Raw genomic sequence first — 23,805 nt, 5'->3', positions numbered from 1 at the left:
ACTGGATAAATCAGTTTAACAAAAAAATTAATAAATTAAATTTTTAAATCGATATAAATTAATATTTTTTATAAAAAATTACTACAATATCTCTATTATAAAATACAACTAAAATATCCCTATCATATATATATATATTAATTTTGAAAACTTTAAATTCTAACCCTATAACGATAGAGAAGAAAATGGCTAGAATTTAAAATTCTCAAAATTAATATATATTATAAGAGTATTTTAGTCATTTTGTATAAAATAGGGATATTGTAGTCATTTTTTATAAAAAATAATATTAATTTAGACAAATTCAAAATTTGATTCACTATTTTTCGGTCAAATTAATTTGTCTGACCTAATTTTGACAAAAATAACATAATTTAAACGATTATATGTATTAAATTTTAATTATTAAAAAACATCTTAAAAAAAAAAGACATTTTTTGTGTCTTTATGGGAGGATCCCCTTTGTATATACATTATTACTACGGTTGTACAGTAGTCCACACAATTCACAGTACATTACTACATAGCTGAGGAGGATGAGTGCAAATGCAATACACATTTTGTTACACTCCATCATCCACCAAAAAGAGAAAAATACTTAAAAACAAGCATCTATGTCTTTAAAGCATTTATATTTAAACCATGTGTGTTAAGCATATGTTTTTATTCAGGAGCAACAAGAAGCACTTGTTTTCCGAAATTGCGACCGCTAAAAAGGCCAACCAAGGCTGCAGGGCCGTTCTCAAGACCTTCAGCTATGTCTTCCACATAAACAATCTTCCCTTCTTTGAGATGAGAGAGGACAAACTCCAAGAATTTTGGATACAGGTTAACATAATCGAAGAAATGAAAACCCTGCATACGAATCTTCTTATATACAATGTTAGCCAAATTCGTTACACCTTCCGGTTGAGTTAGATTATACTGCGATATCATTCCACAAGCCGGTATGCGACCCTGGACTCTCATGTTGAGGAGCACGGCATCAAGCGTCTTTCCTCCCACATTCTCAAAGTAAACATCAATGCCTTCCGGAAAATACCTGACCCCATAATTGTATCAGCTTAGTAACTAGAATATCGATTTAACTCTTAAAATCTTTTAATATTACGATTTTAAATGAGTCAATAGATTTTATAAGATTTGTACTAAGTCTGACAATTTTACGATTTAAATCTTATTACGATTTCATGTTTTATGTACTTAATTTACTTTTCTCTACCTTTTCACGGCTTGAACCCATGATGTTGAGGTTACACGGTCTAAAACTCCCTTTCCATGGTTTTAAATATAATTAAACTAAAATTTAACTTTCTAAAGTTGTTATGAACTCACCTCTTCAAAGCTGCATTGAGGTCAGGCTCTTCTTTATAGTTAAAACCTTCATCAAATCCAAATTTATTCTTTAACAGATCCACCTGATATCAATTAGTAACAGACATAAATTTGAGGGGGAAGTTTACTTTTACTAGGTAAACAAATGAAACAGGATGTGTTACATTAAAAACTAAAACTCCTTACAATTTAGGCTAGTTATCCAAATCATTTATCATGACAGAACCTTAGCTTATTCCTAATTGACATATATCAAGACAAAACCATACTTAATTGATATTTTGAGTCTCAATTTTTCCTTTAATCAGATATAAATGCAATAATTAAAGCAATACCTTGTCTTTACTTCCAGCACTTCCCACAACATAACAATCTGTAAGTTTAGCGAATTGTCCGACAAGTTGGCCGACTGCGCCGGAAGCAGCCGAAACGAAAACTCTCTCCCCTTTTTGGAGAGAGCCTACTTCAAAGAGACCTGCATAAGCAGTCACTCCTGGCATGCCTGCATTAAATCATTGTAAAACAATGAAGGTGTCTAATACTCTAATATTAAAACCACAAAGCAATGATTTTTATGAAGAAGAAAATGAAAAAGAAAAAAGGTGGCAGCAATAGACATATAAGAGAATTTAGCTACCAGTAACAGCCTCTTGCAGAACATAATTTTTCTATAAATAATAGAATGTTAATGATACATGATTGTCAAAAGCAAATTTATAATCATGTGAAAACTTCATAGTTGAGAAATAATCACTTCACAACAAACACAGAAGATTGCATTCATGATTTCTCAACATTCAATCTGACGAAACCAAATCTCTGGCCAAAAAAATTAAAATATATGTACACTATCATAAATCATAAATAGTACTAAATAGACATATAAAAGCAGTAAGATTTCAATTATACGATAATTGAGTGAATCTAACTCAACTCAAAATGTTATATAATATATGTTCACCTCCAAAATGAAGTGCCAAAAAGAAAAAGGAAAGAAGAAAGAAGGAAAACTACTTAAAGTGTTATTGCCTTCACCTTAACCAAAATTGTGATTGGAATATGAATGGACTACAAACAGCCACCAAGACAATAGATTATTTTAATAACGGACGAAAATTTCATAAGTTTCAAGCTTCAGTTCATGTCAGTAATCAAGCATATGATTCATTCAAAATCAAAGTTAGATTGAATTTTTCAATACATACCAAGAATTCCAGTATAGTAAGAAAGTGGAACACCATCAGTGTGCTGAATTTTGGAGATTATTTGAGATGAAGGGACCAAGCTGTACTCCTCCCATTTAGTAAGCCCCCATACTAAATCCCCATACTTATAATCTGGGCTTCCAGAATCTATCACCTTGGACACACCAAACCCACCTATTGCCTGCAAATTGCACACACATCAACATTGCAACTGATAGTAATAGCAGAATCAACCATACTACGTGTACACAAAAAATCGGTCAGTGAATCAGCCACCTTTATAGAATACACATTGAAATACAAAATAAACATTGAAAATGAGTTAGACAATTCATGTATTTATACACAAATACATAGTGACTAATTTGGTGTGCATATAGTATTTTCATAACTGAATATAGTATTTTCAATGCTTAAGTACCTTCATTCATGAGTTTTTTTTTTTTTTGTTAGGTGTGTAGCAAATACACTTTCACACTTTTGATAGCAAATTAAAACCCATATTTTTTAAAATATTAACCAGTTCCCTAAACATATTTATTAAGGTTTTAAAATCGATCAAGAATAATTTTGGATAAACAACTCTCTATGCACAATCATTGTACAAAACTTAAAAGAAGTTTTCATATTTGCAATAGCAACACAAAATGATTAAATGTGAACCTCCCAAGCTTTAGTTGCACAAAAAGGATTGTTCATCTAGCATTATTGATGAGTAAATTTTGAAGTTCTCAATCCATTTAATACATTAAAAATTTCAGAAGTTCATTTCTACTTACAGATCCAGAAGTATAGTTAAGGCCACTGCTGGTCTCAGTGCCTTGGGGCTTGTTCATGAGATTCCTCATGAAAGGATCACATGACAAGTAGAGGTTCTTGAGCAGCACCTCCTTGGAACCTTCTGGAACCTTCAAAGTTATGGTTCCTTCCACAATTTCCATGTCTGATTCTTTGGGGAAACCAGTGACATAGTTCCTCAGAACAACCCTCTTGTTCCTCACTACTTCAGCCATGTTTATGTTAGTTAAGTTTGGTTCAGTTCTTCAAAATATGAGAGATTTTTATAGAAATGGAAAGAAGTGATGAGATTACGATGAGGATTTGAAGAAAGATTATTAGATGACATGTATTAAGCTGATAATGGAGTTGCATGCGTGGGACCTCATTTTCTTTCTTTCAATTTGTGTCATTGCTTTTGAAAAAGAATTTATATGGTGTCATAAAGGTATATTTTAAAAATATAATAATAGAAATTTTAAAATTTTTAATATATTTAATATATTAAAAATATTTAAAAATTATAGTAATTTTAATAAAATATTCTTTAATATTCTTAAAATATATTTTTAAAATACATATTAATACATTTCTTTTTATATGAAATAAATTAATTTTTAACAAAAAATTGATAACGTTAGTCTTTAATTTTTTAAATAATAAATAAATTAGTTTTCAATAAAATAAAACAATAATTAGTCTTTAACATTTATAAAAGAGTAACAAGTTAGACTTTGATTTCTAAAACACATGATTGAAAATTTATACTTCTAAACTTTTTTTAAAAAATAAAGGAATAACTTTTTTATTTATTTTTTAAAAATTAATTTGTCTAATATTCTAAAAGACCAAAAAATTAATTTGTTAAATACTTTTGTCAAAGACAAATTAAATTTGTCCAAAATATATTTATAACATTTAAAATTTCAATATATATATATATATATATATATATATATATATATAATGAAAAAAACTCAAAAATCAATAAAATTTATTATTTTTTATTAATACTTTTAGTCATTAATCTAATTAATTTAGTTTAATAATATAATAATATATTTTTTATTTATATTTTTAAATATTATTAACTAACTACTAATAAAAAATAATAAATTCTATTGATGCTCTAACTTTCTTTATTTTTTAATTTCCTTTTCACTAGTTGATAATATATATAATTGCTCTTTCATGTTTTTTCTCTCTCTTTTTTTGTTTTTTGTCATCTCTTTTGGGGCAATCCAACTTGGTTTCGGAAGACAGAACAGGGTGGGCGCATGGGTGATTTTAGGTTATGGGTATGGCGTATTAATGTGTTAACGTCATTGTGTATGTCACGTGACTCTTTTTAATTCCTCATATTTTTTTTTGTGTGACTATTTTAATTCCTCATATGATCTTAAGTCTTAACCACTTATTTTGATCCAATAATCACAAAACTTATTCTTCTAACTTTTCACTTACGATGATATGAAGGCACCATAACCGACATACGGAGAGCGATGGGAAGTTTCGCCAATTTTTTTTAAAAAAAATTAATAGTAATAAATTATTAAATATGATTTAATTTTTTTTTAAATTTATTTAATATTTACTTTAATATAAATAAAAGTAAAGTATATTTTTTGTTCTTGAAGTTTGACAAAAATTTTAAAAATACCTCTAAATTTTATTTTGTTTTAATTTTGTCCCAAAAATTTTCGATTTGTATAAAAAATCTCTCTGACAGCTAATTTTTCAAAAAATTTAAAACCGGTTCAACAACAATTTTATAAGAACAATCCATCAACACAAAAAATCAAACATAATTTTCATGCATTATTGTTAGATTGGTCTTAAATTTTTTGAAAATTTAGCCGTCGAGGATATATTGATGCAAATTGAAAACTTCTGTTTCAACATTGAAACAAAATAAAACTTAGGGGTATTTTTGAAATTTTTGTTAAACTTCAGGAACAAAAAACATACTTTATCCTATAAATAATAGTCTAGTCCAACCTAAATATTAATGATTTCTAATATCTAAAAAGTAAGTAACAATATTTAAAAAATATAAAAAAATATATTATTACTAATATTTTTTAATTAAATAAAATTTTTCAAACCTGATAAAGTAGATTCTTTTTTTTTTCTTGTGATCGTCTTTTTTTATTCATTTGGTATTAATTCTCTCTGTTTCAACTACTACAAAGATCTTTTTTAGTTATGAATATTTTGAAGAATGACTCAGAAACAAAATAAAAGATAAATTTCTTGTTAATTGTCTTTTAATTATATTGAAAAAATTGTTGAAAAATTTGACACAGATTCTATTTTCGATGAATTTTATAATGCCAAGAATCGAGTAATTCATTAGTAAAAAGTACACACATATTTTTTGCACTTTAAAATATATTCTCTATCGGTATATTTTTGTAATACATGTTACATTATATAATTTTTTGCATAATTTTTTAATATTATATATATCATTAGCCCCCTTAATAATATTTCTAGATCCGTCCCTGATAACATGCTACTATCTGCAATGGATAAACAGAAATATTTACCCGTACAACATAGTTATAAGAAAATATACTTTATCCTATTTATAAATGATTATTTTAGTGTTTTAATTTGTAAAATTAGATATTATAAAAACTAATCATGTTATATTTACCTCAAAAATAACTACTTGTGTATATATATTAAAATAAAAAATACACATTAAAAATAAATTAAATAATATATATATTTATATACAAATACATAATAATTAATAAATAATTTGATAATTAATTTTTATGTATATATAATTTTTTTTATTATAAAAATTATTATATATATATATTTTGCCTCACTATCAAAATTTTTTAGATCCGACACTATTTATACCAATAGGGAAGACAAGAATTAAACTACGAGTACCAGGAAATACAATACCTTTGCGTCAACGACCCAAAATTGACTCTTTGCACTCTCATAAGCAATCTCATTATTCCCCAACATCCTTGCCATTGTTTTTCTTGCAGCATTGAGAACCCCAATTCCAGCACTAAAGCAATAAAAATAAAATCAAAGCAGCAATAAAGCAATACAGTAAATATCAACATAAATGCTAGTGGTTTTTGGCTTACAACTTCATTGAAATCCAAAGTTCTATATGGTCTCAAATGTTCCTGTCAAACCTAGCTTGGTATAATGTAGTGCAGCTTTGATTCAGAGCAAAATTGGCAATTCAATTTGGAGGGATTTCACAAACAATAATGTGATAACAAAGCTACTTTGAACATAGCTCCCAATCCAAGCTATCAATAACTTAAAAGGTTTACACTTTGTTCCTTTCTAATATCAAACTCCTTTTACCCTAAAAACTCTTTGGATACCACAATCCAACATCATCCACTAAAGAGCAGTTCACCATAACAAGAACCTCTAGAAATTATTCAAAATATAATTAAAAAAATATAGATTTAATATTTTTTTTTTCTTTTTTAACTACTGTCAAGTGCAAAAATATTTTATGTAGTAATTTTAGTTATCCAATCATAACTTCACCTCTACACTCTCAGGAGTAGCAAGAATAGAACTCCATGACCGTGTAAAGCAGCAAAACATAAACACAAAACCAAATATAAGTGGAATAACCGAATAAGGTGATGAGTTAAAACAGAACACCATATCAGCAACTGCCATTACTGCATATACAAGTACAACAATAATACGTTGACCTTAGTCAAGAAACAACAATAGTTTTTCCTTTCCCATTCCGATATATAGAAACCAAATGTTTTCTTCATTTATTGTAAGCATGAATAATAAGAGACACACAATGCTTAACACTGTTCAATTCAATTTGCTTATGATGTTCTTTAAATTATAAGTAAAAAAGAAAAGGTGATTACGGTACCACATAATACCCAGGTTTCTACCAAAAAGAGACCAGAATAGATTACTAGGAGGAAAGAAAAAGATATATTGGAATGTGTCATATGTACTTAAAAAAAGTCGGTGAATCTTAAGTTCTTTACATGATTTTTTGAATTGTCAAATAGAGAAGAAACAAAAAAAAAAAATCAATTACAAAAGAACCATATCATTCTACTAAATGGCAAACCCTAAATTACTATGGAACTACCCAAATTGGTGGAGGGTCAATCCTATTTGCACATTGCATGAGGCTCTTAACACATTTGTCTTGAAGATTGAAAACACCCCAATCATGTCCACCATACATGTAGTCCAAAGTCATCTCTTCCCACCTATCATCTGTGAAATAGATTGAGTTTGCTTCACACCCCAAGCAAGCTTTAGCATCCATTGATACAGACTCATTAGCACCCAAGAACAGAACTTTATCATGTAAAGATCTCATCTTTTTCCATCTCTTGTCTTCAATATCAAGTTTATAAACACTAAAATACTTTGTTCTATAAGGACAAATCAATGGTTGTGTATCCTCAGATGATAAAAGATCTCCTTCTTCTATTGTCAACCCGTCATCATTCACAAAATTCCCAATAAATCTTGTCACCAGTAAGATTTCTTCTGCATACCACTAAGTATAAATTTCTTGAGAAATTATCTTCTAAATATGATTTTTCCTCCTCATAATTCGCCTCCACAGTTGGGGTTAAAAGAATCAATCTTTTAGGAATTTGTCCACAAATATTCCAAACTTCAACAAAACCATCTTGTGTCAAGGCATAAAGATAATTGTTGCTGAACACAATGTCACAATAAGATTGCTTATCATGAGAGAGCTCAACCCAAGTTGCAGAATTGCAATAAGCAATCTTGTAGTTGGAACCATATATGATAGCCAGAATGTAGCTTGAAGGAGAGGCACAACACATCAAGATTGCTTTGACTATGAAGGTTTTCCTTAAGTATTCAGTGAAGTAAGAATATGTGACAGGGTGCAAGAATGAAAGGGGAATAGGTGGTACGTTAATGGTAGTGGAAGAAGAAGAGTTTAGAAGAAATGGAACTCCATTCTGATCCAAAAGTACAATCCAACCATGAGAAGAACCGATACACCATGCTCCAACATGACCCTTCAATATGTTCTTCCATTCATAAAGCTTTTTCTCTGATAAGCTGAAGATGCTTCGATCAACAGTTATAGGATCATCATCATCATCAATGAGGTGTGTTTGTTGAAGGCTTGGAAGAAGAGCGTAGGGAACCGAGAGAGAAGGAGAAGCCATTGAAGTGTGAGTATAGTTTTTCACCCTTCTTTTTCGACACTCTAATTTTATGGAAGAGAACTTTGAGGATTAAGAGTTAAGACTTTAAATAGACTAAGATATCTACATTAAAATAGGAAACTAAAATCTGATTAAATCTTAAAAGATTAAAAAGATTAAAAATCTTAAAAAAAGATTAAATCTTAAATCTGATTAAAATATCATTATAAGATAAAATATTGTTGAAAAAGATTAAAAAAGATCCGGTAAAAAAAAATTGTCAATCTTAACAACCTCAACTCCTCAGCGGCCTGACACTTAACTAACATGCTAACATTATAGCAAGGGAGTCAAAATGGCAACATACCTCGCAAAATCGTACGATTATGCAATTCTTGTTTCTGTTGGTTTCTTCTTTTTTTTTTTTTTTTTTTTTGTCGTTGTCATGGGCTAGGCCCCTGCCCAACTCACAACACAGAGGAACAGCTGGACACAAGGAAATAAGGAAAAGGAGAAACGGCAATAACAAACGTATTTCGAGCTTCCACTTCAACTCCCTGCGCTGCCTCCATGACTGCTGCAATTTCTTCATCTTCAAAGGGTTGACGCCAAGGATGAGACCGTAAATATCCACCATTGCCTTCAAACACTTCGAGCTTTCTTTTTTTTTTTTTTTCTTTCAGGGCAACGGGCCAACAACCTGGCCCAGACCCAACCAACACAGAAGCTCCACCTGACCCGGCTTCAGGCTGCGATTCAAACAGCACTTCCCTCCCCTACCAGCGCCTGAGCAAAGACTTCCATTGGTGAATGATGCTTTGCCTCCCTACGGCTGCAGACTCGAAGCTCCACTCCCTCCCGCAGCGATCTGTCTGACTCTGGCTCTCTCCGTGGATCGGTCTCGGCGCCTCCACCGCCAGCGACTTCGCATGACTTGCCTCCCTCCTCTCCTCTTCTGTTGGTTTCTTCTAAGTTTTTATATTTTCTTTGATAGTCAAAAGGGGCTTAAAGCCCAAAAACGAACAAAAACTAAACATTTCTAACTCTAGCAAATTGCCACTCTCTTCTAAGTTTTTAGAGAGTATATGTATATCAAGATAATAATTGTTGGTGAATTATTGAATTTTGTTATATTCTAAAATCTCTGCTCATTTGCTTTTGTTATTTTTGAATTAATTTTTGTTATGTTATGAAATCTTTGCTTAATTGCTTTTGCTATTCTTGAATCATTGGATTTAATTTAATGTTTTCTTTTGAAGTTGCGTTTGTAACTTGTAACTTTGATTAGCTAAATTTTTTATAAACTAATTTTTATGTTATCAAAATTTTTAAATATTTTTTTTAAAATATACGAGTCATGTTTACATTATGTCTTATAATTTTATAAGTTATAATTTTACTTCATTCTTTGAATTGAGGTAGAAATTATGGTTTATTATCTTAAATTTTTGAGCTAAAATGCATCTGTTGATTTGAAAGTTAATTATATGATGATATGTTTTTTGCTTGTGATGTGTTTGCACTAAATCTTCATATCTTTTGAGGTAGACTTATATATTTTGAGGGGTTTATGTAATAAATGTTTTTTTTGTAGATTTTATATATTAGACCGTGTTTGTTTATAGAGATGAGAGACTAAAATTGTAATATAGAAATATAAAATTGTCTTTGATAAATGAGATATGAATGTGTTCAGTATTTTGTGTTTATCATAACAGAACGAACACAAAAATATTAATAAGAGATACAATTTATTTTTTATTTTTCTTTTATTATTCTTGTAAATTTTTTATAATTAGATTTTTTTCAAATTTATTGAATAAAAAAATAAGAATAAATTACAACAACAACAACAACAAAGCCTTGTCCCACTAAGTGGGGTCGGCTACATGAATCAAACGACGCCATTGTGCTCTGTCATGTATCATGTCTACAGAGAGACCGTTTACATGTAGATCTCGTTTGACCACCTCATGGATGGTCTTCTTAGGTCTTCCTCTGCCTTTCGCCCTTTGTCCATCTTCCATCTCATCCACCCTCCTGACTGGATGTTCTATCGGTCTTCTTCCCACATGTCCAAACCACCTGAGACGCGATTCAACCATCTTTTCCACAATGGGTGCTACTCCAACTCTCTCCCTTATATCTTCATTCCTTATTTTATCCAATCGCGTATGACCACTCATCCATCTCAACATCTTCATCTCTGCCACACTCAACTTATGTTCGTGCTCCCCTTTAGCCGCCCAACACTCCGTACCATACAGCATAGCCGGTCTTATAGCGGTGCGATAGAATTTACCTTTAAGTTTTAAAGGCACTTTTTTGTCGCATATAAAACCAGATGCACTCCGCCATTTTGACCAACCTGCTTGGATCCTATGATTTACATCCTGTTCAATCTCTCCATTATCCTGTATGATGCACCCAAGATACTTAAAACTTTTAACTTTTCGCAGGATGTTTTCTCCAATCTTCACCTCTATATTGGAGTTTTCCCTTCTCAGACTGAACTTACATTCCATATATTCCGTCTTGCTACGGCTTATGCGCAGACCATACACTTCTAGAGCTTCTCTCCATAGCTCCAACTTCTTATATAGGTCTTCCCTTGACTCTCCCATAAGGACGATATCATCGGCAAAAAGCATGCACCATGGCACAGGCTCTTGGATGTGCTCTGTGAGTACTTCCAAGACTAATGTGAAAAGGTATGGACTTAAGGATGATCCCTGGTGTAATCCTATACCAATAGGAAATTCCTCTGTCACACCACCTTGAGTCTTCACACTAGTTGTGGCCCCATCATACATGTCTTTAATTGCCCGAATATATGCGATCCTTACTCTCCTCTTTTCTAAAACCTTCCATAAGACCTCCCTTGGTACTCTATCATATGCTTTTTCCAAATCAATAAACACCATGTGTAGATCCCTTTTATTACTACGATACCTCTCCATCATCCTTCTTAATAGGTATATCGCTTCAGTGGTAGATCTGCCTGACATAAATCCAAATTGGTTCTCTGTTACTTGTGTCTCTTTTCTCAACCTCCGTTCTATCACCCTTTCCCATAACTTCATAGTATGACTCATAAGCTTAATCCCTCTATAGTTTCCGCAACTTTGTATATCCCCCTTATTCTTGTAGATAGGTACCAAGGTGCTCTTTCTCCACTCATCAGGCATCTTCTTTGACCTTAAAATCTCATTAAAAAGCTTGGTTAACCAGTTGATGCCTTTTTCTCCAAGACCCTTCCAAACCTCAATCGGGATATTATCAGGTCCTACTGCCCTGCCATTTTTCATCTGCTTTAGAGCCTCTTTTACCTCGAAGTCTCGAATCCTTCGATAGTAGTTAAAGTTTTGATCTTCTTCCCTTGTGCATAATCGACCAAGGCTCGGAAGAGTCTTCTGTCCCTCATTAAATAACTCGTAGAAGTAGCTCTTCCACCTTTCATTAATCTTTTCCTCTTGAGCCAACACCTCTCCATCCTTATCCTTTATGCACTTAACCTGATCCAAATCTCTCGTTCTTCTTTCCCGACTCTTTGCGATTCTATATATACCTTTTTCTCCTTCTTTCGTGCCCAAAGACTGGTAGAGACCCTCATATGCTCTTGTTCTTGCTTCACTTACAGCCACTTTTGTCTCTTTCTTAGCCGCCTTATATTTTTCCCAGTTATCTGCATTGCGGCATAAAGACCACTCTTTAAAGCATTCCCTTTTTTTCTTTATCTTTTCTTGTATACTCGCATTCCACCACCAGGACTCCTTGTCTCTTGGTCATATTCCTTTAGATTCACCAAAACTTTCTTTTGCTGTTCTTCTAATAACTTCTGCCATCTCCCTCCACATTTCTTCCGCGCTTCCATTCCCATCCCACTTTGCCTCTTCTCCTACCCGTCTTAGGAAGCTTCTTTGTTCCTCCCCTTTCATCCGCCACCACCTCGTCATTGAGTTCTTCGTATGATGTCTTTTCCTCAACTTTTGCTCAACGCGAAAATCCATGACGAGCACCCTATGTTGTGTTGTCAAACTCTCTCCCGGGATAATTTTACAGTTAATGCAAAATTTCCGGTCGACTCTCCTCAACAAGAAGAAGTCGATTTGAGAGCTTGTCATGCCACTCTTATAGGTTATAAGATGTTCGTCTCTCTTTTTAAAACATGTATTTGCGATGAGAAGATCAAAAGTTGAGGAAAAGTCCAAAATAGTTTTACCCTCGGCATTGATCACCCCAAAACCATGGCCTCCGTGAATACTCCCATATCCAGTCACTTCTCTCCCAACATGGCCATTTAAATCTCCTCCTAAGAAAATCTTATCTCCCAAAGGTATGCCTTGAACCAAACTCTCTAGATCCTCCCAAAACCTTATCTTGTGTTGTTCGTCCGAACCCACTTGCGGTGCATAGGCGCTAATCACATGGAAAGCACCTCCCTCCACCACAAGTTTGATAGAGATGATCCGATCTCCCACCCTCTTGACATCCACTACGTCTTTCTTCCACTGCTTATCCACAATTATTCCAACCCCATTCCTATTCTTCACCTTTCCTGTATACCAAAGTTTGAAACCAGAAGTATCCAACTCTCTAACCTTTGCACCAACCCATTTCGTTTCTTGTAGGCACATAATGTTAATCTTCCTCCTTGTCATGGTGTCCACCACCTCCATGGACTTTCCTGTTAGAGTGCCTATGTTCCATGTCCCAAATCTCAACCTTCTGTCGCTTCGACCTTTACCTTTTCCTTTGTGAACTAGCTTATTTACCCTCGTCCGTTCACGAAAACGCGAGAACCCTTGCTCATTTAACACTACATCCGGGCACCGATGCAGCGGCTCTTGCTTCGACACCGTACTCGAGCCATACGGCGCGTTGCTTCCGGGCAACGACCTAGCTTTAGCGCAATAATGTCTTTGATTCATGTCATGGGGGTTCGGCTATATTTTTATGTTGGTTGCCGAAGACCTAACACAACCCTCCTCCTTTATCCGGGCTTGGGACCGACTATGTACCGCAAGTGTAACATAGGCGGAGTTATTAAGAATAAATTAAATTTTCACAATTTATTCTAATTTATTATCAAATAAGATACAAGAACATTAATTTTTGTATATCTGTCTTTTGTGTCTTATTCTCAGTGTTTTATCTTAGGATTTTTTATTTTAATAAATAAATTAATTATAATAATTATTGGAATAAATTATTTAAAAAATATTTACCATAATAAATACTCCTTTCTTATTTCGTTTACAGTTTTGCATGTATCTCGTTTACAATATAAACGAGATATGTGTATTTTTTCAATTTTTATATATCTCGTTTACAGTGTAAACGAGATAAATATATTTATAAATAATTAATAATTTAAATTGTATCAAACTATTAAAAATGGAATGTTTCAAATAATAGAAAAAATTGACAATTTTAAATAATAGAAAAGATAGACCGTCCATTTAACATGCACATAACGTGTTAAGGTGCTTATTTTGGTAATTATAAAATAAGCACCTTAACACGTTATGTGCAAGGTGCTTATTTTATAATTACCAAAATAAGCACCTTAACACGTTATGTGCATGTTAAATGGACGGTCTATCTTTTCTATTATTTAAAATGGACTGTTCCCTATTATTTAAAATCGTACATCTTTCTTATTATTTGAAACATTCCATTTTTAATAGTTTAGTCCAATTTAAATTATTAATATTTTTTATTATTTTAAAATTTATATTTAATTATTTATAAATACATATATCTCGTTTACACTGTAAATGAGATAATTTTTCATGTATCTCATTTATACTGGAAACGAGATGTATGAAAATTAAAAAAATACACATACCTTGTTTACACAGTAAACCAGATAAGAGATATTTATTTCAATGTAAATTATCTCGTTTACAATGTAAACAAGATAAGAGAGAGGTATTTATTTCGGTAAATATTTTTTAAATTATTTATTTCATTGATTATTATAATTAATTTATTTATTAAAATAAAAAATTTCTTATCTTATCATATTTTTAGAACCAAATGTAACTTTAGAGATAAGATTAAAAGTGGGTCAAATTACTCGTTAAAATAATAGGACTCACAAATAATAAATATTATAAATTTAGAGGTGATTAAAATATCATTTTATCACTTTACTAATATTATCACTTTAAAGAATTTTTTCCCTAATTAATCTATGCTAGCTGTCAACTCAATTTACCAAGAAACTATGGCTATATGGACTACCATTTTTTTAACTTACTATCCACTTGTTATTATATGACCTTTTCAAAATATAGATTTCCCTTAAGTTGGGATTCACACTTCATTCTATTAGGGATGAGCACGGGTTGGTTTGGTTTGGATTTACGGTAAAATTAGAACCGAATCGATCAAAATATAATTGGTTCGGTTTGGTTTAGATTTGTATTTTTTTTACATGTATTCGAGCCAAACAAACCGATTAAGAACGGATTGGTTCGATTCGGGTAATTAGGTACCCAATAACTTTGAAATTTATAAAAAAAAAACAAACTTTTATATTAAAAATTCAACAAGTACAATAAACATGTAACATCAATAGCAATAATCCAAACATGTTAAACACCAAATACATTAAAAAACTAAACTCATTAAAATCCAAACATATTAATAGTGAATAATCTTTGTCTAATAGAAAAGTCATATATATATTTTTTATTTTTTTTATTTAATTAATATATGATCGGGTTCGCGGGTTGGTTCGGATTCTGCACCCTCAGAACCGATACCCGAACCAATCACTAACAAAGATCATCGGTTTGGTTCGGGTTGAACCCGATTACCCGTTGGTTCCAGAACCAATTTAATTGATTCAGTTCGGATTCGGATGGGTAATTGGATACCCGCTACTCGTGCTCACTCCTACATTCTATAGCAATAAAATAATAAATCAAGAATGACTTTTCTAGTAATTAGTAAAAAAAACTTAAAAAAATAGTGATCCTAATACAAATCAAAATGTGATTTGAATATATTTTTAATTTGTAAATATCCATTGAACATAGCTGATAATTTTTTTTAACTATAAATGGACAAATGCATGATCGCAAGAACACATAAAGGTTTTCGTAAGAAAAATATGAAAAAGTCTAAGGAGTAAGGAGCCAACTCTAGTATAAGCCAATTAATTCAATCTCTTTTTATTTTAATGGAATTTTTTTTTTATAACATACCTGTTTTTTTTTACTAGTTGGTTCAAGTTAGCGGAATCCGAAAAATATATGTTCAAATTTGTTGGCAAAAGAAAGGGGCCAAAAATTATGCATTAACAATGCAAAGGCCAAAATATCATAATTTCCACTTTTCGGAGTTAAAAAAATTAAAATTTGGTAAGTATATATATTTACTTTTGGATAAGATACATTGCTAATAGATTGGCATTGAATTCAAAAGGTTTCACTAGAAGAATAGCGACCCTGAAACAAATTTTCTTTTTTCTTTTAATTAGAAATTTGGAAATATGCTCATATGTAGTCCCTTCTTCTTATTGTCTTATAAATAAGTTGTCCAAGTTCTTCACCACAATCTTCTTGCACATGATGTCCTGCCTGCAAAGTGGCAACAAAGTCAATTCTTGATTGCACCATTTCTGGACATAAAATGTGCTTAACAAACTATGATTCTTAAGTTAACACCTGTGTTATGAAAAAAATAACTGTTTTTTGAAGAAGAAATTTTAAAAATACAACCAAAGATTCTCTAGATTTTTACCTAAACTCTAGAGAATCGCAAAAACTAATGTTAGGGAGAGAATATCTAAAATTATTTTATTGTTGCAATATGCAAAAGACATAATATTATTATTCCAAAAATAATTGGTTAAAGAGATGAATTTTAAAAGAGCATATTATATAACAAAGGGTAAAGAGTAATTTTTGTCCTAGAAGTCTGCTAAATTTTTTAAAAAAATTTTAAGTTTTATTTTGTTTTAATTTTATCCTAAAAGTTTTTTATTTGCATCAAATATACCCTGATAGGTAAATTTTCAAAAAGTTTAGGGTCAATCCAGCAATAATACATCCAACTATATTTGACTTGCTTGTATTGAAGTTGTTTTTGTGAAATTGTTGTTGAATTTGTCCTAAGTTTTTTGGAAAATTAGCCGCTAGGAGTATATTGATGCAAATAGAAAATTTTTGAGACAAAATTGTAACAAAGCAAAATTTAGGGGTAATTTTGAAAATTTAGTAAACTTCAATGACAAAAAATTATTTGGAGACAATGCAACCTGAGATTTATGCTTTCCATAACAAGTTTCAGATTCAAAACTAAAATAGTATTTTATTATTTTTACCTTTGGAACTTCAATAAGTGTATGATTGGAATCCTTACAGAAATTTTCCACTCCATCATAACGAAACCAACGGTCCCTTTGTCCCCAGCATATTGTTGTTTTCACTTTCCAACTTTGGTCTTTGAGTATTCTCTGCATATCCTCCACATACCGCTGAAGGAAAAGTGAAGCATACAAACCACCATCTTATCAATTCAAAAAATGAAATCAATCTACGTGTACATAAAAAATCAATTACCAATTAGCCACTGTATATAGAAATACGTGTTTGATATCTTATAAAAAAATTTTGTTATTCTGCTGTAACAAGATTATGATAGGTTTGATTATTCTAGTAGTTGATTGTTTAGTTGCAGAAATGTGTGAATCAATATGTATAAATATACGCAAATACATAGTGGTTAATTTTTAGTGTACATAGAACCATTCTAACCAAATCTAAAGTGGATGACGAGGTTGTTATACCAACTTATCTACTTCCTAGAGTCTAATATCATCATATGTGATAAAAATTTGAGATTCATAAGAAACATGCAGATATTTGATGCACAAATTGAAATTTTGAACCGGAGGGAGTATAAAGAATTGTTCAATGTTCACCTTGAGGTCTTTCTTCATGGTCCTGCTAAGTGCATTTAGTGCAAAACCTGAGGAGCCAGATGTGAGATAGGGTCTTCTATAAACCATTGCATCTTCTTCTTTCATTTTATAGGGGCCACAGCTTGTTAGAGCTTTGTCACTGGCTCTTAATGGATCCTATTCACAATTGAAACATAGTATGTAGAACCCTTGGGACCAACCTAACTATAAATTTCATTACGCCGATTTCCCTAGAGGTTAGACGATTTTACATAGACATTGTTTTGTAAAATGTGACACTAACTTCCTCTGTAAACATGAAACTATGGAGATTATTGTAAGGGTATCTGTGTAATATCATCATAACCTCAGAGGAGACTAGTGTAATCTACCCGTGAACGGATGAAGGTATATTTAGTGGAAACTCAGGTGCAATTAACTTCATATGTACATTTAGTCAAATATGTCAAATCATTTAACCACTCTCAGTTATTAACTTCACATGAAGTTAACTGTACCTGAGTTTCTACCATATCTTTTACTTGAGATTGAACAGGACATTATGAACATAAAACTATATACCTGTGAAAATATTTCACCTAGCAGAAAGTTGCTGAAAATGGATAATGTTGGAGGAAGCTTGGCATGTTGGGCTGTTAGCTTATAAAGTGAGAAGAGAAACTGAAGTTAGCAGTTGCTAAGAAAAAGACTATTAAAATAAGAATATACTTACATGCAGAACATGGTGTCCATGCTAAGGCACAGGCACTTATTCAGGGAAGCTCTCTTATATTATTGATGATGTTATTAATACTTAATAGGATAAGTTTTGAAAGAAATATTCGATATTGACGAGTGAAATAAACGTACAGGTGGATTAAGGAGTATTAAGTTCTTGATCTTTTCCTGATTAGAGTTGGCATACTTAACTACAACTGGTGCAAAATATCCCTGAAAAGAAAAAAGAGAAAAAGAAAAAGAAGAAAGAGGTTAGGGAGTTTCCTATCATTTGTCAAAGAATAAATATTTTTAGTTTAGCTGGTGGATCCAAGCTTCTTAAGAGCATAGGCAAACATACTTGAACAACAAGTGAGACTTTAGTAACAGCAAGTTCATCGATAAGCGATTCCAATGATGACACATATTCTGAAGATAGAAGGCAAATACTAAGTCTAGTGGAGTAAATTTAATAAAACTTTATTAGTATAAAATTATACTGAAGCCTATACCACCTAGATTGTCATAGTGCATGATGTACCGATGTATCGAGATAAGAAATTAATATTACTTAGAAAGTTGAAAGGAATTACCATCCAGTGTGTAGTCAAATCCATATCTTGGTTGAGGCTTATCAGAGAACCCAAATCCTGAAAGAGGAGACTAAACGGAATGAATTTCGATAGCACAGCATTGGTTATTTGTGAAATCAGTAAAATATTCAAAATGTTATAAACTTATAAATAAAAACATTGTGATCTTACCTAACCAGTCAAAAGCTATGGCATGATAGTCCTTGGAGAGAACTGGAAGAACTTTGCGATATGAATATGCCTGCAGAAGCATAAATTTGCCAGAAGTTCTTCCTGTTCAGAATCTAATAATAATAATATCTTATACTATCTTAAAAATAAAATCACAGAATCATTTAATCATCTTATTGATGAAGTAATCTTAGGAGTGTTCTTGTCTCTTCAATATGTGCCAAATGTTGCACTATTACTTTATTCCAACTACTGGTTTCAAGAACCATTGAGTCAGTATGTTTTAACAAAGTTACAAAACAATATTACATCAACCTAAAGTTTCATTCTAGCTTTGTTCTATCTTTTTCCCTCATTCCCTGCCTTAATCCTATAATTTTAACAGATTATGAGAGTATGTCCTGTAAAAACACTGCTATCTTTTTCCCTAAAATCTAGAAGTCGACTATGACACTTTCATTATCCTCGTGAGTCATTACTCTCTTTTCTCTTCTTATGCTAACAATCACTTGGACAGCACCACCCTTTCCTCATCAACAATCAATTTTGGGAGTGGCATCTCCTTCTGATAATAACTCTAACAAGTTAATAGTCTATTAGTATTAGGCTTGTGTTTCCATCTTGTGTTTTCAATTTTAGCATTTTTTGTTTTAAGGATTTTGAAAACAGGACATGAAAGTAGGAAACTGTATTTAATTGTTTTCGCTTTTTTTTTTTTCACAAAAATCTAAAAACAAAAATACTGAACATGAAAATGAAAATGAAAATATAAACCAAACTTACCCCAATTTTCTACCCACTATCAATGATAATTCCAGTAGCGAATGAGTACATGAGCTAACCAAGGACTAATTATAAAGAAAAACAAGAGCTATATTGTTATGCTAACATTCTGTCCACTATTCAATAGTGCATAAAGAAAATTCAAATGAACTCAAATCAGATCATTCATGATTGTGGATACAGGCTTGCGATGGATAAAATTACCTAATAATAAACAACAATGTGGATTTAGGATTATGAGAGCAACCATTAAAGTTTTGTACAGTAACATAATTTTGAAGATCAGTCTAGAAATTATTGACAAATAAAGCTGACCTGTGAAGGGAAACCATGGATTAGTATCACTGATGGATTATCTGCACTTCCAACTTCAACACAAAACCATCTATTGTATACATTTTGACAAAAATATGATTTAATCAGTTACCCTCAAAATAATACCATTCCGCATTTTTTCTTGAAGCAAAGTTCAATAAATTCTATCAAGTCTTTTATCTATACTGTTGGATTGGTCAACATGGTAAATATTTTGTCCTCGTAACCAATGATCCCGGGTGTCATAAAACCACTTACACCAATAATTTAAACTGTTAGATAGAGGCACATGAATGGTTATATATTTAACCATGGATTCAAGCCTTGGCAACGGCAAAAAAGTATTTTATGATATTTTAACCACTTTTGCCTACATGGCAGCACTTGGTCGGATATTCGTTTATGTTAGAGATATAACCATTAATGTTGCCTTCTTCTATCAGCTTAAACTTTTGGGATGAGTGGTTTCATAATAGTGTAAACTCTTTACATTAAAGCTTCTTTTACCTGAAAAAATCGCTACTAGCTTGAGAACCAGCACCCATAGTGAGCCCGAAAATTGGATCTTTTGCCTTTTCGCCACTGCCAGAACTTGAATAGGCTTTAACCTGATAACATCAGAATACTGATAAGGCCACAACAAATGTAACTTGAAATTACAACAATATTGCATGCAACACAAGGAAATGAAATAAATCAAGTACTTAACTTTACAACCAATATTCCTTCTTTCAATAAGTGTATATCTAAAGTAATGAGCACTATACTTCAACAATATTTTTCTAAAAGGCACAACATTGCTATAGAATATTATAAAATTGCCCAGTTAAGAGCCTATTCTAGAGATAACAGGAACAGGAAAAATTAAGCAGCAGCAAGAACAAGAACAAAGCCATCAATCTTATTTCACCAGGTGGCATTCATTTCTAGATCAAACAATGCTGCTGTATACATATTACATAGTCATTCATCCACCTCTACCCGAAAAACTCAAGAAGCTTAGTATTTGACAACGAATGATTCATGACATGATATTAAAGACTATATAACTAACTAGCCTATAATCTAATTTATCTACCCCTATCATAAACTATGTGTCCATGTAAGGAATGGATGAAAAACAAATATTAGTTACCATTTTCCCTTGTTTAAACCACTCATCACTTGGACTTGGCTCATCTGAATATTTTCCTGTCAAAAACAAGAGACCACAAAAACTCACCAACAAACTTCTCAAATAGTTTCGTTGCATAAAACCCAAATGCATTGTTTGTTTTTCCAACATATGCATTGAAATTAAAAAAAAAAAAAAAACATATACAGACGTACCTCCACTAAAAGAGAAGCCATCTCCAACAGATTCTGGAGCATCAAGGAGATAATCCTGCACTACAACCAAACCACACGATTGGGAAATCATTTTAATATCTGTGCACAAATTAATCAAGAACTGATCACGAAATTATTTACCAAAATATCCTTATTTGACGATAACTACTATAGTATAAAACATAAATGTCTCATTGATTTTTTTTGTTGCGCACCGTATCTCCCAATCTAACAGATGAAGGACCGGATTGCTGCATGCATAAGGCTGAATCCGAACCCTGACATTTGCTTAAGCGAACGAGAGAGCTAACTACTCAGCCAATCCAAGTTGGTTATAAATGTCTCATTGATGATTATGCTTTAACATTGACATTGCATGGAGAGTGGAGATTAAAGCAGAAAATACTTACTAGTTATCAAATAAGAGTCCATCTAATAATTATAACATTATTATTATATATTTTTTCTTTTGTCAAAGGTAATTTTACAACAGCAATTTTTTAACCTTTTATGATTCCTAACACATTTCAACCTAATTCAAAATTGAACATTTATTTGAGAACATAAAGAGTAATAAATATCAGAATGAACAGATATATTGAACAAAGAAAATATCTTGTGAAGCTACTACAGATACCGCAAAAGTTGAAAAGTAAGAACGTTACTTGGTCCGGAGTGCTGTCGTTTGAAGTGGAATTGAACTTGAGAAGGGGATTTCTTGAAGGGAATGGAACGAAGGAGAGAAAGCGTTTAGCAAGGAATGGTGAGGATGATGATGAAGAGCAAGAAAGGTGTGAGTGGAAGCTAGAAAAGCCATGGAAGGTTGGGCTGGAATGAAGTGTTTGAATGATCATGGCGTTAAGTGAAGGAGTGGTTGGTGTTGGAGACTGAAACAAAACAGCTTTAACGGAATGAATTAAGGACAGTTACTCTTTTTTTTTTTTTTTTTTTTGTTGAGTTCACTTCATAAGGGGATAGGGATTCTCTGGTTGTTATTCTCACTACTCTACACTTATTAGTTATTATGGCCTTAATTATATAGTTTTTTTTTCTTTCTTTTTTTTTAAGCCAACATTACGGTATTACAATTAAAATATCATTAAAATTTTTTTTTTACTGTCATTTAATCATTAACTCAATTTTTTTTTTTTTTTTGGACATGATTAACTCAATTCTTTTAAAGTGTATTTAGAAAATTTAAAATAAAAATTCTAATTCTGTTAAAAAAAATTCAATTCTATTTTTAATTTAAATCCATAATTTAAAATGATACATAACTTTAATAGAATTGAATTCTTATTGATTTTGATTTTTACTAATTTATCTTTAACTAAAAAAAATTGAATACTTCTATAAAGATATTCTGAGTTTTTCAATTTTTAAAACTATAATCATGAGAATGGAATTGAAAATCAGACTAAAAATAATCTGATTTATAAATAGAGTAAATATGGGAATTAGAATTTTTGTTAGAATTAAAATGATTAACTTTTATATTTCACAACATGAAAAAAAAAACATGAAAAAAAATTCAATTCTTGAATGAATTCTAATTATTAGCTTTTTAAATAAGTTTTTAATTTAATTTTTTTAGTCTAATAATCTAACAATATATTTTATCTCACACTTTTAAATATTAATAACTAACTAATAAAAAAAATAATAAATCTTGATGGGACTCTCTTATTACAATACTTCCATGAAACATTTCTCTCGTCTCCAGAAATAATGCATGCGTGTGATTTTTTTTTTTTTTTTGTATGAAAGTAATTTAATTTTTTTATGCAACTGCCATTTGAATAAATGATTGGTGTTGTACTATTATAATATAAAAGAGGTTGGTTTTTTAACTATATTATAGTAAGCTTAGGATGAAAGACTAAAATTAAGGAGTGCTATATTATTATTTGTGTGATTGTGATCTAGTGGAGCATAAGAAGCAAAAAAATCCTTTAAGTGAGTTTGGTCCTATGGTATTTTTGTGGCTATTTTTTAATTTTATATAGTTTAGAACTCTCGGATATTTAAAAATAATCTTGAGATCGTTTTATAACGTATGAGTTATGTGAAAGCAATAGTATAAATATAAATTATTAAATTTTATGAAAAGATGGAGGAAGTTAATGGAGTGTCATTTTAATTTGATGGATATGTAAAATATATATTTTTATCTGTAATAATTTTATTATTGGTGGTTACTTTAAAGATTTTCATGATATATGATCAAATTTATTATTGGTGGTTACTTTAAAGATTTTCATGATATATGATCAAATGTTTTATGAAATAGAATATTATTAAAAAATTGATGGTGAAATTATTATTATAAGTATGGAATTAGTGATTTAATTTTTATTAAACAAATTATAGGCCAAAAAAAAGATATTGTGATCTTTATTGACAATAAGAGTATAATAAAGTGGCTAAATGCTGAAGAAAATATGTTTTAGGAGTAATGGAACTTAAGAAATAAAACTCATAAAATAAAACATTTG

The 23,805-nt window shown here is 31.1% G+C and overlaps 3 protein-coding genes across 6 annotated transcripts; all 3 read right to left on the bottom strand.

Annotated features, from left to right (window-relative positions):
• Positions 1 to 417: 417 nt before the first annotated feature.
• LOC112776720 (2-alkenal reductase (NADP(+)-dependent)) lies at positions 418 to 3,753 on the bottom strand. Its single transcript, XM_025820954.2, has 5 exons — positions 3,320 to 3,753; positions 2,541 to 2,721; positions 1,671 to 1,837; positions 1,336 to 1,418; positions 418 to 1,042 (listed from the first exon to the last, which is right to left on the bottom strand). Exons 1-5 carry the CDS (start codon positions 3,551 to 3,553, stop codon positions 664 to 666), a joined length of 1,044 nt encoding a protein of 347 aa, XP_025676739.1. The 5' UTR covers positions 3,554 to 3,753; the 3' UTR covers positions 418 to 663.
• Positions 3,754 to 7,272: 3,519 nt separating this feature from the next.
• Positions 7,273 to 9,620, bottom strand: LOC112777905 (putative F-box protein At5g55150). 2 transcript variants are annotated; one of them, XR_011877657.1, is made up of 2 exons: positions 8,853 to 9,620; positions 7,273 to 8,547 (listed from the first exon to the last, which is right to left on the bottom strand). XR_011877657.1 is itself a non-coding variant. In XM_072227774.1 (2 exons), the coding sequence occupies exons 1-2, from the start codon at positions 9,120 to 9,122 to the stop codon at positions 7,799 to 7,801; spliced, it is 1,038 nt and encodes a 345-aa protein (XP_072083875.1). In that variant the 5' UTR covers positions 9,123 to 9,611; the 3' UTR covers positions 7,273 to 7,798. The 2 variants fall into 2 exon arrangements, 1 of the variants encoding a protein (XP_072083875.1); XM_072227774.1 differs by having other exon boundaries at positions 7,273 to 8,566; positions 8,853 to 9,611.
• Positions 9,621 to 15,839: 6,219 nt separating this feature from the next.
• LOC112775632 (uncharacterized hydrolase YNR064C) lies at positions 15,840 to 22,320 on the bottom strand. 3 transcript variants are annotated; one of them, XM_025819401.3, is made up of 14 exons: positions 21,976 to 22,291; positions 21,526 to 21,588; positions 21,311 to 21,365; positions 21,117 to 21,172; positions 20,489 to 20,589; positions 19,982 to 20,051; positions 18,884 to 18,953; positions 18,713 to 18,769; positions 18,481 to 18,548; positions 18,273 to 18,353; positions 17,985 to 18,062; positions 17,424 to 17,579; positions 16,824 to 16,976; positions 15,840 to 16,077 (listed from the first exon to the last, which is right to left on the bottom strand). In XM_025819401.3, the coding sequence occupies exons 1-14, from the start codon at positions 22,162 to 22,164 to the stop codon at positions 15,994 to 15,996; spliced, it is 1,281 nt and encodes a 426-aa protein (XP_025675186.1). In that variant the 5' UTR covers positions 22,165 to 22,291; the 3' UTR covers positions 15,840 to 15,993. The 3 variants fall into 3 exon arrangements, with proteins under 3 accessions (XP_025675186.1, XP_025675187.1, XP_025675189.1); XM_025819402.3 differs by lacking the exon at positions 21,526 to 21,588 and having other exon boundaries at positions 21,976 to 22,320; XM_025819404.2 differs by lacking the exon at positions 21,526 to 21,588 and having other exon boundaries at positions 21,311 to 21,370; positions 21,976 to 22,318.
• Positions 22,321 to 23,805: the final 1,485 nt, after the last annotated feature.

Source organism: Arachis hypogaea, chromosome 19 (assembly GCF_003086295.3).
Source record: "Arachis hypogaea cultivar Tifrunner chromosome 19, arahy.Tifrunner.gnm2.J5K5, whole genome shotgun sequence".
In the NCBI taxonomy this organism is placed as follows: Eukaryota; Viridiplantae; Streptophyta; class Magnoliopsida; order Fabales; family Fabaceae; genus Arachis; species Arachis hypogaea.
This window is presented reverse-complemented; position numbering and strand designations above follow the sequence as displayed.

What these genes read in the sequence shown, in the direction of transcription:
- LOC112776720 (XM_025820954.2), bottom strand. Translation starts at nt 3,553, where the DNA reads ATGGCTGAAGTAGTGAGGAACAAGAGGGTTGTTCTGAGGAACTATGTC. An exon ending in TTACTATACTGGAATTCTTG is followed by an intron (nt 1,838 to 2,540) that starts GTATGTATTGAA and finishes GATTTAATGCAG; the next exon opens with GCATGCCAGGAGTGACTGCT. An exon ending in CTCAATGCAGCTTTGAAGAG is followed by an intron (nt 1,043 to 1,335) that starts GTGAGTTCATAA and finishes TTATGGGGTCAG; the next exon opens with GTATTTTCCGGAAGGCATTG.
- LOC112777905 (XM_072227774.1), bottom strand. Translation starts at nt 9,122, where the DNA reads ATGGTGGATATTTACGGTCTCATCCTTGGCGTCAACCCTTTGAAGATG. An exon ending in TAATCGTACGATTTTGCGAG is followed by an intron (nt 8,567 to 8,852) that starts GTATGTTGCCAT and finishes TAATCCTCAAAG; the next exon opens with TTCTCTTCCATAAAATTAGA.
- LOC112775632 (XM_025819401.3), bottom strand. Translation starts at nt 22,164, where the DNA reads ATGATCATTCAAACACTTCATTCCAGCCCAACCTTCCATGGCTTTTCT. An exon ending in TGGCTTCTCTTTTAGTGGAG is followed by an intron (nt 21,173 to 21,310) that starts GTACGTCTGTAT and finishes TGTTTTTGACAG; the next exon opens with GAAAATATTCAGATGAGCCA. An exon ending in TAGGTGAAATATTTTCACAG is followed by an intron (nt 17,580 to 17,984) that starts GTATATAGTTTT and finishes AATTGTGAATAG; the next exon opens with GATCCATTAAGAGCCAGTGA.